At 29.6% G+C, this 12,025-nt stretch overlaps 3 protein-coding genes across 3 annotated transcripts; 1 reads left to right on the plus strand and 2 right to left on the minus strand.

Annotated features, from left to right (window-relative positions):
• Nucleotides 1-1,007: 1,007 nt before the first annotated feature.
• On the plus strand, nt 1,008-2,867 carry LOC120159995 (peptidyl-prolyl cis-trans isomerase CYP19-4-like). Its single transcript, XM_039170467.1, has 7 exons — nt 1,008-1,147; nt 1,440-1,518; nt 1,829-1,876; nt 1,968-1,991; nt 2,102-2,284; nt 2,394-2,469; nt 2,560-2,867. The coding sequence occupies exons 1-7, from the start codon at nt 1,073-1,075 to the stop codon at nt 2,696-2,698; spliced, it is 624 nt and encodes a 207-aa protein (XP_039026398.1). The 5' UTR covers nt 1,008-1,072; the 3' UTR covers nt 2,699-2,867.
• A 2,096-nt stretch (nt 2,868-4,963) lies between these two features.
• LOC120160023 (inositol 3-kinase-like) lies at nt 4,964-7,500 on the minus strand. Its single transcript, XM_039170494.1, has 2 exons — nt 6,506-7,500; nt 4,964-5,283 (listed from the first exon to the last, which is right to left on the minus strand). The coding sequence occupies exons 1-2, from the start codon at nt 6,779-6,781 to the stop codon at nt 5,038-5,040; spliced, it is 522 nt and encodes a 173-aa protein (XP_039026425.1). The 5' UTR covers nt 6,782-7,500; the 3' UTR covers nt 4,964-5,037.
• LOC120159952 (inositol 3-kinase-like) lies at nt 6,908-7,372 on the minus strand. The gene has a single exon (XM_039170439.1). It carries the CDS (start codon nt 7,370-7,372, stop codon nt 6,908-6,910), a length of 465 nt encoding a protein of 154 aa, XP_039026370.1.
• Nucleotides 7,501-12,025: the final 4,525 nt, after the last annotated feature.

Genomic DNA, 12,025 nt, shown 5'->3' on the forward strand with positions numbered 1-12,025 from the left:
AAATTTTATAAAAATATTTTTAAGCGTTTTAAGACACTTACCTAGTTCGGTTCACAACAATGAATAACGGAGAACTTAATTTGGTAATGTCGAAGAACTTATTTTTCCTTCACCCCTTCACACGCCGGTGATGTTGGTGACAAAGTGGAAACTGATGAACTCATAACGACACAAGGAATCCAACGATATGGGCGATGCACTAAACGAAGTAACGATCAACGATAAAACGACATTGAAATATTCTTAGAGAAGAAATGCCCAAAAAAAATTGGAGAGAGAGAAAAACTAAGGTTTTTAATTTTGGGTATTTTAAACCCAATATAAAAAAATGATAACATTATATCGTAGGTCTTCTAGTCTTTCATAATTCATAAATTTATCCCTATCATATTTAAAATTTTAAGTTGGATCCCCAAATTTTATTGAATTTTTAATTTAATCCCAAAAATAAAATTCACAAAATTTTATCCCTAATTTAGGGTGTGACAAACTTTTATTATCATATAGTCTATAATCTCCATTAATAATCTCAAACTTTTTTACCATGTCACTAATCCACGTGTAAATAACTTTCCAGTAATCACTCACTTTTATATTTACATGAAAAAAAAAGTAAAAAATCATTCTTAAAAAATATAATATGAAGGGAAAAAGGATGAGTGGGATAACTTTTATTGGTGGAACTGCAGATAACATATAATTAGAGGAGTTTGTTTAATAGTTTCTTTTTTTCAAAACAAAAACAACCCTAGAACCAATGACAATCAAACAGATCAATCATTAAAATACGCGGCGGACGCTTATTGGCTGATCAGTATGCCTGTGACGTCCTACCCAGTATATTTAATAGATAAATAATTAGAGGAGTTTATTTAATAGTTTTTTTTTCAAAACCAAAACAACCCTAGAACCAATGACAATCAAACAGATCAACCATTAAAGGACGCGGCGAACGGTTATTGGCTGATCAGTATGCCTGTGACGTCCTGCCCAGTATATAGTTCTTTTGTTTTTTTTCTCGCTTCAGTTCATCGCATTCCGTAGATAATTGAAAAACAAAATACTCAAAGAGATGGATAGATCACGATTGCTGCCTCTCACCTTGCTTTGCACTTTGGTCCTTCTTGGATCTCTAGCTCTTACTCAGGTCCACCCTTTTATTCATGGTTTTCCCTTTTTTAGTTCTGGGTTTTGATTTTTTTTTTCGTCTTGGTCTGTGAATAAAATGTGAAAATCGCTTTATGTTTTGTTAAGGTCTTCTGGGTTTCTTTGTTTTTCTTGACTGATTGTTCGATGATTTTTTTTATTTGATTCGCACAGTTTATTGAGCTTAAGACTGATGCTGTGGTTTGCTTACAATTAGATAGATGAATTTGACGATAATCTGATATGATTAGTGAATTTCATTATTTGTTGTGTTTTTTTCTTGGAATTTTCAGGCAAAAAAGTCCAAGGAAGATCTGAAAGAAGTTACTCACAAAGTTTACTTTGATGTTGAAATTGCCGGAAAACCTGCTGGTATGCTTCACTTCTCTTACTTATGGATTAATCCCATTGGATCTGTTGTGATAAAAGCTTAAATGCTATCCCTTAAGATGTGTCATGAATTGCCAATGGTGTATGTCTAAATGTTTCTTCGAAGAAGGGTTTTTCGCTTAAGAAGCAACTTATCTTGAGAAGGAATGCTGATTTAGTTTGATATTGGGAGAGAACTGCAAACTAATCATTCCATATGGATTTCCGTATAGAAATTATATGTTGCTTTGCATTATAGCTGCTTGTGCTTTCGATTTAGACTGCTAAAAGATTACTGAACTATTGTTCATAGGTCGAGTTGTTATGGGACTCTTCGGAAAGGCAGTTCCAAAAACAGCAGGTATGATGTTGTTATGGCTAAATTAACGGATTTAGTCTACAATTATCTTAGCAGTTATTTTTCTGATCGGCTTAAACTTTCTTATATGCAGAAAATTTCCGAGCACTCTGCACAGGTATGAGTTATCTCTTTGATCAACCTTAGTTACCTTAAAGATGTAACGGCTGTAGGACTAGGAAAAACCACTAGCAACAATTGTTTAATGTAGAGCCGTTTCCATTACAGGGGAAAAGGGTGTTGGAAAGAGTGGGAAGCCTCTTCACTACAAAGGAAGTGTGTTTCACCGGATTATTCCAAACTTCATGATTCAAGGTGGTGATTTTACACTTGGTGATGGAAGAGGTGGAGAATCAATCTATGGTGAGAAATTTGCCGATGAGAATTTCAAGCTGAAGCACACTGGACCTGGTGAGAGCCAATATGTCACTATATCAAGTGCTATGCATAAAGGAAAAGACTGAAATTTTATGACAATCATGAACCTTGTTTTCCTTCTCTTCTTTTTGTGGAAATATAGGGTTTCTGTCAATGGCAAATGCAGGTCCTGACACAAATGGGTCACAATTCTTCGTTACAACTGTGACAACGAGCTGGTAATTTACAATTTGACAGTCGCAAACAGTTAATATGTTTATATGTTTCTAAGTTTTACATTGTTCCTAATCAATGAGTACCATGTACAGGTTGGATGGCAGACATGTCGTGTTCGGAAAGGTGCTGTCCGGTATGGATGTGGTCTACAAAATCGAAGCCGAAGGCAAGCAGAGTGGGACACCCAAGAGCAAAGTTGTGATTGCTGATAGTGGTGAAATCCCTCTATAAATATCAAAGTTTGAGTCTTTCTTTATTCCCAGTTAAGTCCTTGATAAATCCTTGGAGATGGAACTTTTTATTTAAGATCTTTGGGAGTTTTTAGGGAGAGTTTTAAAGCAGACTTTGTTTAGCTGATGAAAATCACATCTTTCACTTGCTTTATGACACGTTGAACATATAAGCTGTTGTTTAGGACTTGTGGAAACGGCCTCTTGGGATTCATGAAAACTTGCCAAATTGGAAGAAAGCTGCGTCTTTATCCATAACCGAGTCTACATATTTTGGCTATACCCAAAATATGGCAAAATTATCGCAAAATAACCATAGCGTTAAAAAAATTTAAAATATATCGTTGGTGAAAATTTATTTTGGGATTTATGATTATTTACTATATAATTTGAAACTCATTATGTGAGAGCGATGAGTTTTGAAATGTTATAATAAACATTATAAATCCTAAAAATATATTTAAAGATGTTTTATTTTGTCAATTGATTATTTCATTTACATTATTTGTTGTCTGATTTCGCCCCTAATATGCGTATGAAAAAGCGCTCTATAAATAATTCTTCCGTCCTACTTAAAATGTTCATTATTAACTATTTTTAGTCATTTTTTAACTTTAATTTTTTATTATTTAAACTTTATTATTAATAAAAATATAAAAAATATATTTTAAAAACTTTCAATCTAGTAGTTTTAAAATATATATTATATAAAATATAATTTTTAAAAATTTTTAAAATAATTATAATCAAAGTTTCAAAATTTTAACTTTTAAAAAGTTAATAAAGAAAAATTTTAGAGACAAAGGTAATAATGTTTATGTATATATGAAAAATAATGTTAAAAATATATATTCAAATGCGGGGTGAGTTTACCATGAGTGACATCCATCAAAATGCACTACTAATAACATATATTAAAATGCATCACTAATATAAAATATGATAAAATTTAAAAATAGTCACAAAATTTTTAAATTGGATTTTATTTGGCATTGAATTTTTAAAAGATACAAAATAGAGATTAAACTTTGTCAAAAAAAAAAATAACAATCACTAAATTAATGAGAAATATCTTATTTAACCTCTTAAAAATAAATAATTATTTTAATATTTTTCAAAGATTTTAAGTAATAATTCTAAAAAAATAAAAATTTTATAATTTGTTAAAAAATATATGAAAATAAATTTAAAATTATTTTTTTTCAAAAAGTTCAGTAATCAAACAATGAAATTAATTTTTTATTAAAAAATCATTTTATAACTAATTATTTATTTAATATTTTTCGTATTTTTAAAATAATTTTTTTAATCTTTGATGTCCGAAAATTTATATTATCAAATAATAAAATTATTTTTTATTAATGATTTGATTTAAACATTTAACTTTTATTTAACAAATTTAAATGTAATTTAAAAATCATGCATCCATAATATTATAGTATCATATCAAATAATTTTTAATTTATATGGTATAAATTTAATATTTATAATATAAAATTAAAAGATGATTTTTATTTTATCTATAACTATTTTCATTTTCAATTCAATGAACCTAATAAAAATTATTTCAATTAAAATTAAGAGTAAAATTAAATTTTAGTTATAACTGAAGGGTCAAATGAGATATTTTTAATGGTTTTGTGCCCATTTTTGTAACAAAGTTAAAATTTAATATTCATTATGTAACTTTTAAAAGTTTAATGTTCAAAAAGAAAATTTTGACATAATGACTATTTGTAAATTAATGGTGAATTATAATGAATGACATGCATTTTAGAATTTTCTTTCAAATGCATATATCATCTTTTTCTATTACTTGATTTAATATATAGAATTAAGTTATTACTTATTATATTTAATTTTAGATAATATATTAATTAGTCTAAATTTTTCAATAAGTTGTCATTGCAAGAACTAAATAATATTCTAAAAGTCTCAAATTTAAGTCCCAGATTCGAACACTAAAAACTGTAAAATATTTATACCTTCATTGTTAATTGATTAAAAATCTTTAATCATTTGTAAGATTTTAAATTAATAAAAACAATTACAACCAATTCGCCAGGGTGACAGGTAAGATGACATTAAGATTACGGGTGATTTTGGTTAAGTCAAACCTCCAAATAAAGACTTGAAAACAATTTTGATTACTAGTTAATAATAATAAAATCGCAAATTCAACCATTAATTAAATTAAATGAAACTGCAGCTTTTTTCTAAAATATACATTAACATGCAAGCATTGTTGCTACATGTATTTACCCGCTTCTCATTTAAAGGCTCTTCACTCGCCCCCAACTTATTTGATGATTAATACACCACAAAGGGGAAATGCTCCCGCTAATGCTTAAATCGGTTATCATTAACAGAAACTACTAACAACTGCTGCTGCCCGTTACATGGGGCCCTGGTAACCTGCTCTACGCTCCCTGGAACAGAGCATGTTAAACCTAATTTACTCGATGGAAGGGAACCATGGAATTCTTCATGCCCGCCTGGCTTTGTAAAACTCATCGAATCATCATCTCCGCTCTCAAACCAGCTTGTACTGTGCAGCTTCCTTCTTTGCACTTCATCCTTAATTCTCTGAAATGTCAAAGAGACAAAAAAAAAAAAAGTTGATTAGTAACACACCACTTCATGAAAGAAGCATTCGCCAGGTTTTATGGAGTCTCAAGTGCATGGTTTTCACTCTGTAACCCTAAAGAAGACAGTTATTGTGTGATCATTTGAAGGAGCCAAATGCTATACAACTATAGCACATTACAAGTTCCCCAAGAAGCCATGATAGAAAGAACAAAAAAAATAGGAAGCAGATGTGTTCTGTTTCAAGAGTAAGACTTTCTAGAAGAAGCCTCTCATGCCGGTCGAGACTCGAGAGTAATGTCTTAACATGAATGTCGATGCATAAATAGAGCCTGGCTCGGGATAATAAAAACAACCTAACGTCTTCATTTAAGACACAACGGGGAAGATAGAGCAATACTTTTACACTTTATAAATAATTCAACGAAGACAAATTCACAGCAACTATTTAGGAAAGCAATTTAGCAGTGCCATTTCAGAAAATCTTGAATCAACAAATCATCATAGAGCAAAGGGAGAGAAATACGCAAAGTAGTTGTATCCGTCGAAAAACATACACACAAAAACTAACCAGAGTTCCCTAAAAATGATTTATTTAACAGTTATACTATCCAGTTCCTCCAGGATAGAGCTACGAAAGTTGCAAATTTCAGTTTCGAAAGCGTATACATAACAGTAATATACAACTTATGACGCATTACAGTCGACTGAACATATACTATAGACAAAAATAAGGTTCCTATATTTTTAACTATGGGAAGAAATCATGCACTTGGATTCCAATTGCAGATATTACATAAAAGAGAAGCAGCATGACTATCATATGGTCCACCTTTCCAGTTTACATCGATTCGACTCTACATACAATGGACATTCTAGACATTTAACCCAACTTCCAACACAGAGATCCACATAATTCACTCTGCTTGAAGAATATTGCCATGCATGTACTTGTGCTACACAAAATGACACTTTCAATCAATGGACATTTCAAATTGTTCCATTGCATGCAACCAGCATCAATATTGTAAAAAAAAATTACCATTTGCCAACAATAACACAATAAATTTCACTATCAAATCACTGAAACTGCACATTTTGAGAGGGGGGGGGGGGAAAAGAACAAATCCAATGAAATAGTACCTAAATGTCAGCAGAAACAATTTCATATTCATGAAATGAATGTAACACCAAAATACCCCGAAAATATGAAGCAACAAACCTGTAACAATCTCGAGTCGAACTTAGAGAGGCCAATTTGACCAACAGTACGTGAACCAAAAAGGTTACCCATCAGAGCAGCATCGGGAACAACCAAACCATGGACCAATCCGCCCACAAACCCACCCAAAAAGCTGTCTCCAGCGCCGGTCGGATCAATCTGGTTAGCCACAAAAGGCTCAATTTTCACTACCCCATCTTTCCGATGAACTTCACACCCATCTTTCCCATGCGTTACCACCACACAACACATTTGCTTCACTTCATCAACGTCCATAAAGAGCGCCTCCTCCGATGACGCCTTCAAAAACTCTACCCGCGGTAATAAATGGTAAAACTCACTCTCTTTTAACCCCACAAGCTTTACCGTCCCGTCGTTTATGTCAAAAGTACGAATCAAAGCTTAAACATCGACGAAGACGGCGTCGCATATTGCAACCATCTTTTCCAGCGTTGCGGGCAATATCTCCCCGCCGACCCCAACCGCCATTCCGAAAACGAACCTTTTGTCGGGCAGATCAGACGAATTAATCGGATCGCAAACCTCGACCCGTTTCAAGACCCGATCTTGATGAGCATTCTCGGAATGGCCCTGATCGAAATAGGCGTGGAAAACGGTGGTTTTAGAGGTGGGGATCACGATGGGGTCGTGATTAACCGGGTATCTAAAATCGAAGCCGACTTTCGATGTTAGATGGAAAGAAACGAAGAGAGCGCTAAAGACGTTGGAGATGAAAGTGGCGGCTCCGCCGAGGGTTTCGGCGACGAAGGCGCCCCCTTGGAGAAGGACATCGTGGCAGTAGTTACCGACAATGAGAACGCTTTGGATTTGGGTGTTTGGGGGTTGAGGGATGGTGGTGGTTACCATGGCGGAGAGAAGGCGACAAAAGGAGGGATTATGTTGAGCTTGGTTCTGGGCTCATGGAGATGAAGAGGAAAAGTAAATGGGGGAAGCTTTTAGGAATTGAGGGAATTCATTTAAAATAGAAAGGGGCAATAACAAAGGAAAGAGAGAGAGAGAATTAGAGGGAACTTTTAACTTTATATATATATATATATATATATATATATATATATATATATATATATATATATATATATATATATATATATTATAAATTGCTTTAAATATGATTTGTAATATAAAAAATTATTTTTTATTAAATATTTTTGATATTTTTATTTAATTTTTTAAATAATTTTCACATCGTTCGATTCTTCTAACCGATCAAACCGATTCAATTGATTAAACTAGTGAATCGATAACATGACCGGTTCGTTAACCGATCCAGTTTTAAAAACGATGGAGGGAAGACATGGAAGGTTTAAAAGGAAGACAAAAATCTAGGAGTCAACAAACAGGGTGATATTCGGCGATTTTTCCCAAAAGTCACATATTACTTTTATGATACAATTTCAGATATATTTTTTGATCATTTATCTTTTTTTTTTGTAGAAAATCATGACCCATACACCGCGTACGTGTGTTGCAATTCACGGTCCATACATCGCGTATTATGTCTCTATGTAAAAATTAAATGTTAATTTTGTAAATATTTTTAAAATAAATTTAATATGTAAATATTTTTATTAGGGTGATTTTTGTGTAAAAATATAAATTAATTTTTATTTATTATGTGTGTGTGAAAAAAATTATATATTAAAATCTTTAAATATTCTTTTACAAATGGTTTTATAACTCGATAAATTTTAATTTTTGCATGAAATTACACAATACGTATAAACTAATATAAAAAAACTTTGAGCATAAGTAATTTAAAATATAAATAATTTTATAAAAATTTTATAACTAGTATTTATTTTATAAAATGATGATGATGATAAGAAATATTTTATAATTTAAAAAATTTATTATCTTTTAAAATTAATTGTTTAAAAATATAAAAAAATTTAAAATAATTTTTTTATTACAATTGTGGGATCAAACGAATTATTATTCATTAATTATTATTTTTTAACAACAGTTAATAATGTTTATTCATTTTTAATAAAATTAGAATTGCGGGATCAAATAAACTTTTAATTATAACTGCGGGATCAAATGAATTATTATTCATTCATTATTAAAAATGAATAAACATTATTAACTGTTGTTAAAAAATAATAAATAATAATTCATTTGATCCCGTAATTATAATTAAAAGTTTATTTTAATATTTTTTATATTTTTAAACAATTAATTTTAAAAGTCAATAAATTTTTTAAAAATATATGAAATTTATTATTTTTTAAATTATAAAATATTTCTTATTATTATCACCATCATCATCATTTTGTAAAAGATATACTAGTTATAAAACTTTTATAAAATTATTCATATTTTAAATTACTTACCTTGAAAGTTTTACTATACTATATTATATATATATTCTGTAATTTCATGCAAAAAAAAATTTGAAAAATTATAAAAACTTATTTTGAAATAAATTTCATATAATTTATTGTGTAATTTTTCAAACTTTTAATATTTTATAACTAGTAATTTAAATTATAAATATTTTATAATTTTGAAAAATTTATTGTCTTTTAAAATTAATTGTTTAAAAATATAAAAAAATTTAAAATAAATTTTTATTACAATTGTGGGATCAAACGAATTATTATTCATTAATTATTATTTTTTAACAACAGTTAATAATGTTTATTCATTTTTAATAAATTAGAATTGCGAGATCAAATAAACTTTTAATTATAACTGCGAGATCAAATGAATTATTATTCATTCATTATTAAAAATGAATAAACATTATTAACTGTTGTTAAAAAATAATAAATAATAATTCATTTGATCCGTAATTATAATTAAAAGTTTATTTTAATATTTTTTATATTTTTAAACAATTAATTTTAAAAGTCAATAAATTTTTCAAAAATATATAAAATTTATTATTTTTTAAATTATAAAATATTTCTTATTATTATCACCATCATCATCATTTTGTAAAAGATATACTAGTTATAAAACTTTTATAAAATTATTCATATTTTAAATTACTTACCTTCAAAGTTTTACTATACTATATTATATATATTGTGTAATTTTATGCAAAAAAAAATTGTCGAGTTATAAAATAATTTGTAAAGAAAATTTAAAGATTTTAACTTAGAAAGTTTTTTTTACACAAATTTAAAAAAAAAAATCGACGTTTTTACACAAAAATTACCCTAACAAAAAATATTTACATATTAGGCATCATTTTAAAAATTTACAAAATTAGCACATGATTTTTACATGTTTACATAAGGCGCGGTGCACGAGCCGCACCTTTCAACACGTGATGCTGCATTAGTATAAGATGTGGTGCATGAGTCGTATCTTTCTACAAGAGGTATTAAATCGAAAAATACATGTGTGACAGATAAAAATAAAAGGAAAAAAATGATTTATGAGGAAAATCGCCGGTGTGATCCATTCATTTATTTATAAGCAAGCAAAATAAAATACTCCACCTTCTTGCTTTGGATCTGCTCTGAACTGCGAACCCAGTACAAGTCAGATATCCCCCACTAAATTTAGAAATTGAAAGTTGTTAAAAAGGAAACCTTTAAATATGGAAACAATTAAATGACTACCCATTTTTGAAAAGAAAATATGGAATGAACCAACGACCAACGCATCGCATGGCATAAAAAATGACCAGACAAAAGAAGAATATGATTCTGCTTCATCAGCTATGATTCCCCTTCTCACAAATCACAATGCCTGTTTGGAATGTCAAACTAGACCTGTTTAACACTTGAAATAAAAGTAATTCCTAAAAAAATTATCACCATGTAGCAGATATTTATATTATGATCCAACTATATGGTATATATTTACACGTATGGCATGCGTATGTACCAAGAAGACAACTGGGACTTAATGACATAAACATGGTAATCTGGAACAGGTAACAAGAAATTAAACAAATAGGTAGACGAAGGACACAAATACGAAGATGCAAACATAGCAACTCGTATTTGAAAAATATAAATGAACAAACTAGGACCTAAATAAGTTAAATAACAAAATATAAAAGATGGATATTAAAATAATGAAGAAATAGAATAAAAGTAAAAAAATGAAAATAAACTCAAATTCGAAGGCAACGAAAATAAACCAAATTTAGATTAAAATGAACATAATAAAAAAAATACATATCAAATTCGAAATGCAAAAACAAATGAACAAGACTGAACCAACAATAAACCATCATCTAGTATTAAAATGAAATAAAAATAAATCTAAGCGACCCACACAAGGATAAATGGTAATAACATGATTAAATAGCATATAAATAAACATAAACTTGGACGAAATTAAAAGAAACATGAAACTAACAAGAAAAATTTAAAAGAATTTAAAGGGCATTAGAGCTGTCAAAGGGACATGATTAAATTCCACTGAAACTGGAGGAATTACAAAAACAACTAGCCCATTCAGATCTGATAATTTTGACTTTTTTATACCAAAACTTTACAAGGCTACAATCATCGAATGAGATCACAAAGTAGATATAACTAGTTGTCTAGTCCTGCTACAATCGTGGGTGTGGTACCAGTTCCCGTTTTTATGCTAATTATAGCAGCCTAGTTGAGTTTCCTCTCGCTGCAAGGTAGTTTTTTAACATTATTTTTTCCGTAATTTTTTAATTTTATTTTTTGATATTTTTATATTATTTAAATGACAACATAAAATTGTCGAGACCAAGTTGTAGGACACCATTAAAAAAGATATACGAATGAGAATCGATATCGTCGATCGGCATGTAGTAAATATTAATTTTTTAAATTACTAAAATTTAATTAATTTTTTTCACTTTATTTATACTAAATTTTATTATTAATGTTTATATTTTTCTTGGATCCCATATTAGGATGATGAGATATATTGGTTACTGCCACGGGATTTTTTGAAAGGTCAAAGTTGTAGTGTGTCGTTACGCCTTTGCTACACTTTGCAATTGTTGAGATGCACGTCGTAGATAGAGTGTTGATACAGTTTGGGTTTCATCAACCGATTCCTACTCAAATATTTGATATGGACAAACTCCATAGAATTGATTTGCGTGGGAAGCATAAAGACAATTGGTCAAGGAAGCATGTTAATTACGTTGAGCAATAAAATCAACGTCATTTATCAATCCCTATACATTATGATATTACATCCCTTAACCTTAATTTCAATATTTATCTCTACCTCCGAAATTATGAAGCAAATGGGAATTCATATTTAACGACATCAAAAGTGAAAGAAGAATGGAAACAAGGAAAGGTCAAATTCACAAAGCCCAAATAATAATCACCAACATCTTCGTCTTCTACTTCTGTCAATTATTTTCCATCTCAGATCAGTTTTGATTTTTATTCTCTATATCATTCTTCAACGGAGACTTAGCCGAATTGTGTTAGAGGTTCATGGGATGTAATGCAAAACACCCAAGCATCTTCGACCGAATATGTCGGTGAGGATGAATGAGATAATATTATATATGGTCAACAACATAGTCAAGTCGAGTCA

Source organism: Hibiscus syriacus, unplaced genomic scaffold (genome assembly GCF_006381635.1).
Source record: "Hibiscus syriacus cultivar Baekdansim isolate YM2019G1 unplaced genomic scaffold, ASM638163v2 tig00111388_pilon, whole genome shotgun sequence".
Lineage (NCBI taxonomy): Eukaryota > Viridiplantae > Streptophyta > Magnoliopsida > Malvales > Malvaceae > Hibiscus > Hibiscus syriacus.

Excerpts from the sequence above, each read along its gene's own strand:
- LOC120160023 (XM_039170494.1), bottom strand. The coding sequence starts at position 6,781 with ATGGACGTTGATGAAGTGAAGCAAATGTGTTGTGTGGTGGTAACGCAT. Across the intron at positions 5,284-6,505 it reads TCGACTCGAGATTGTTACAG|AGAATTAAGGATGAAGTGCA; the intron begins GTTTGTTGCTTC and ends TTGACATTTCAG.
- LOC120159952 (XM_039170439.1), bottom strand. The coding sequence starts at position 7,372 with ATGGTAACCACCACCATCCCTCAACCCCCAAACACCCAAATCCAAAGC.
- LOC120159995 (XM_039170467.1), top strand. The coding sequence starts at position 1,073 with ATGGATAGATCACGATTGCTGCCTCTCACCTTGCTTTGCACTTTGGTC. Across the intron at positions 1,877-1,967 it reads GGCAGTTCCAAAAACAGCAG|AAAATTTCCGAGCACTCTGC; the intron begins GTATGATGTTGT and ends TCTTATATGCAG. Across the intron at positions 2,470-2,559 it reads ACAACTGTGACAACGAGCTG|GTTGGATGGCAGACATGTCG; the intron begins GTAATTTACAAT and ends TACCATGTACAG.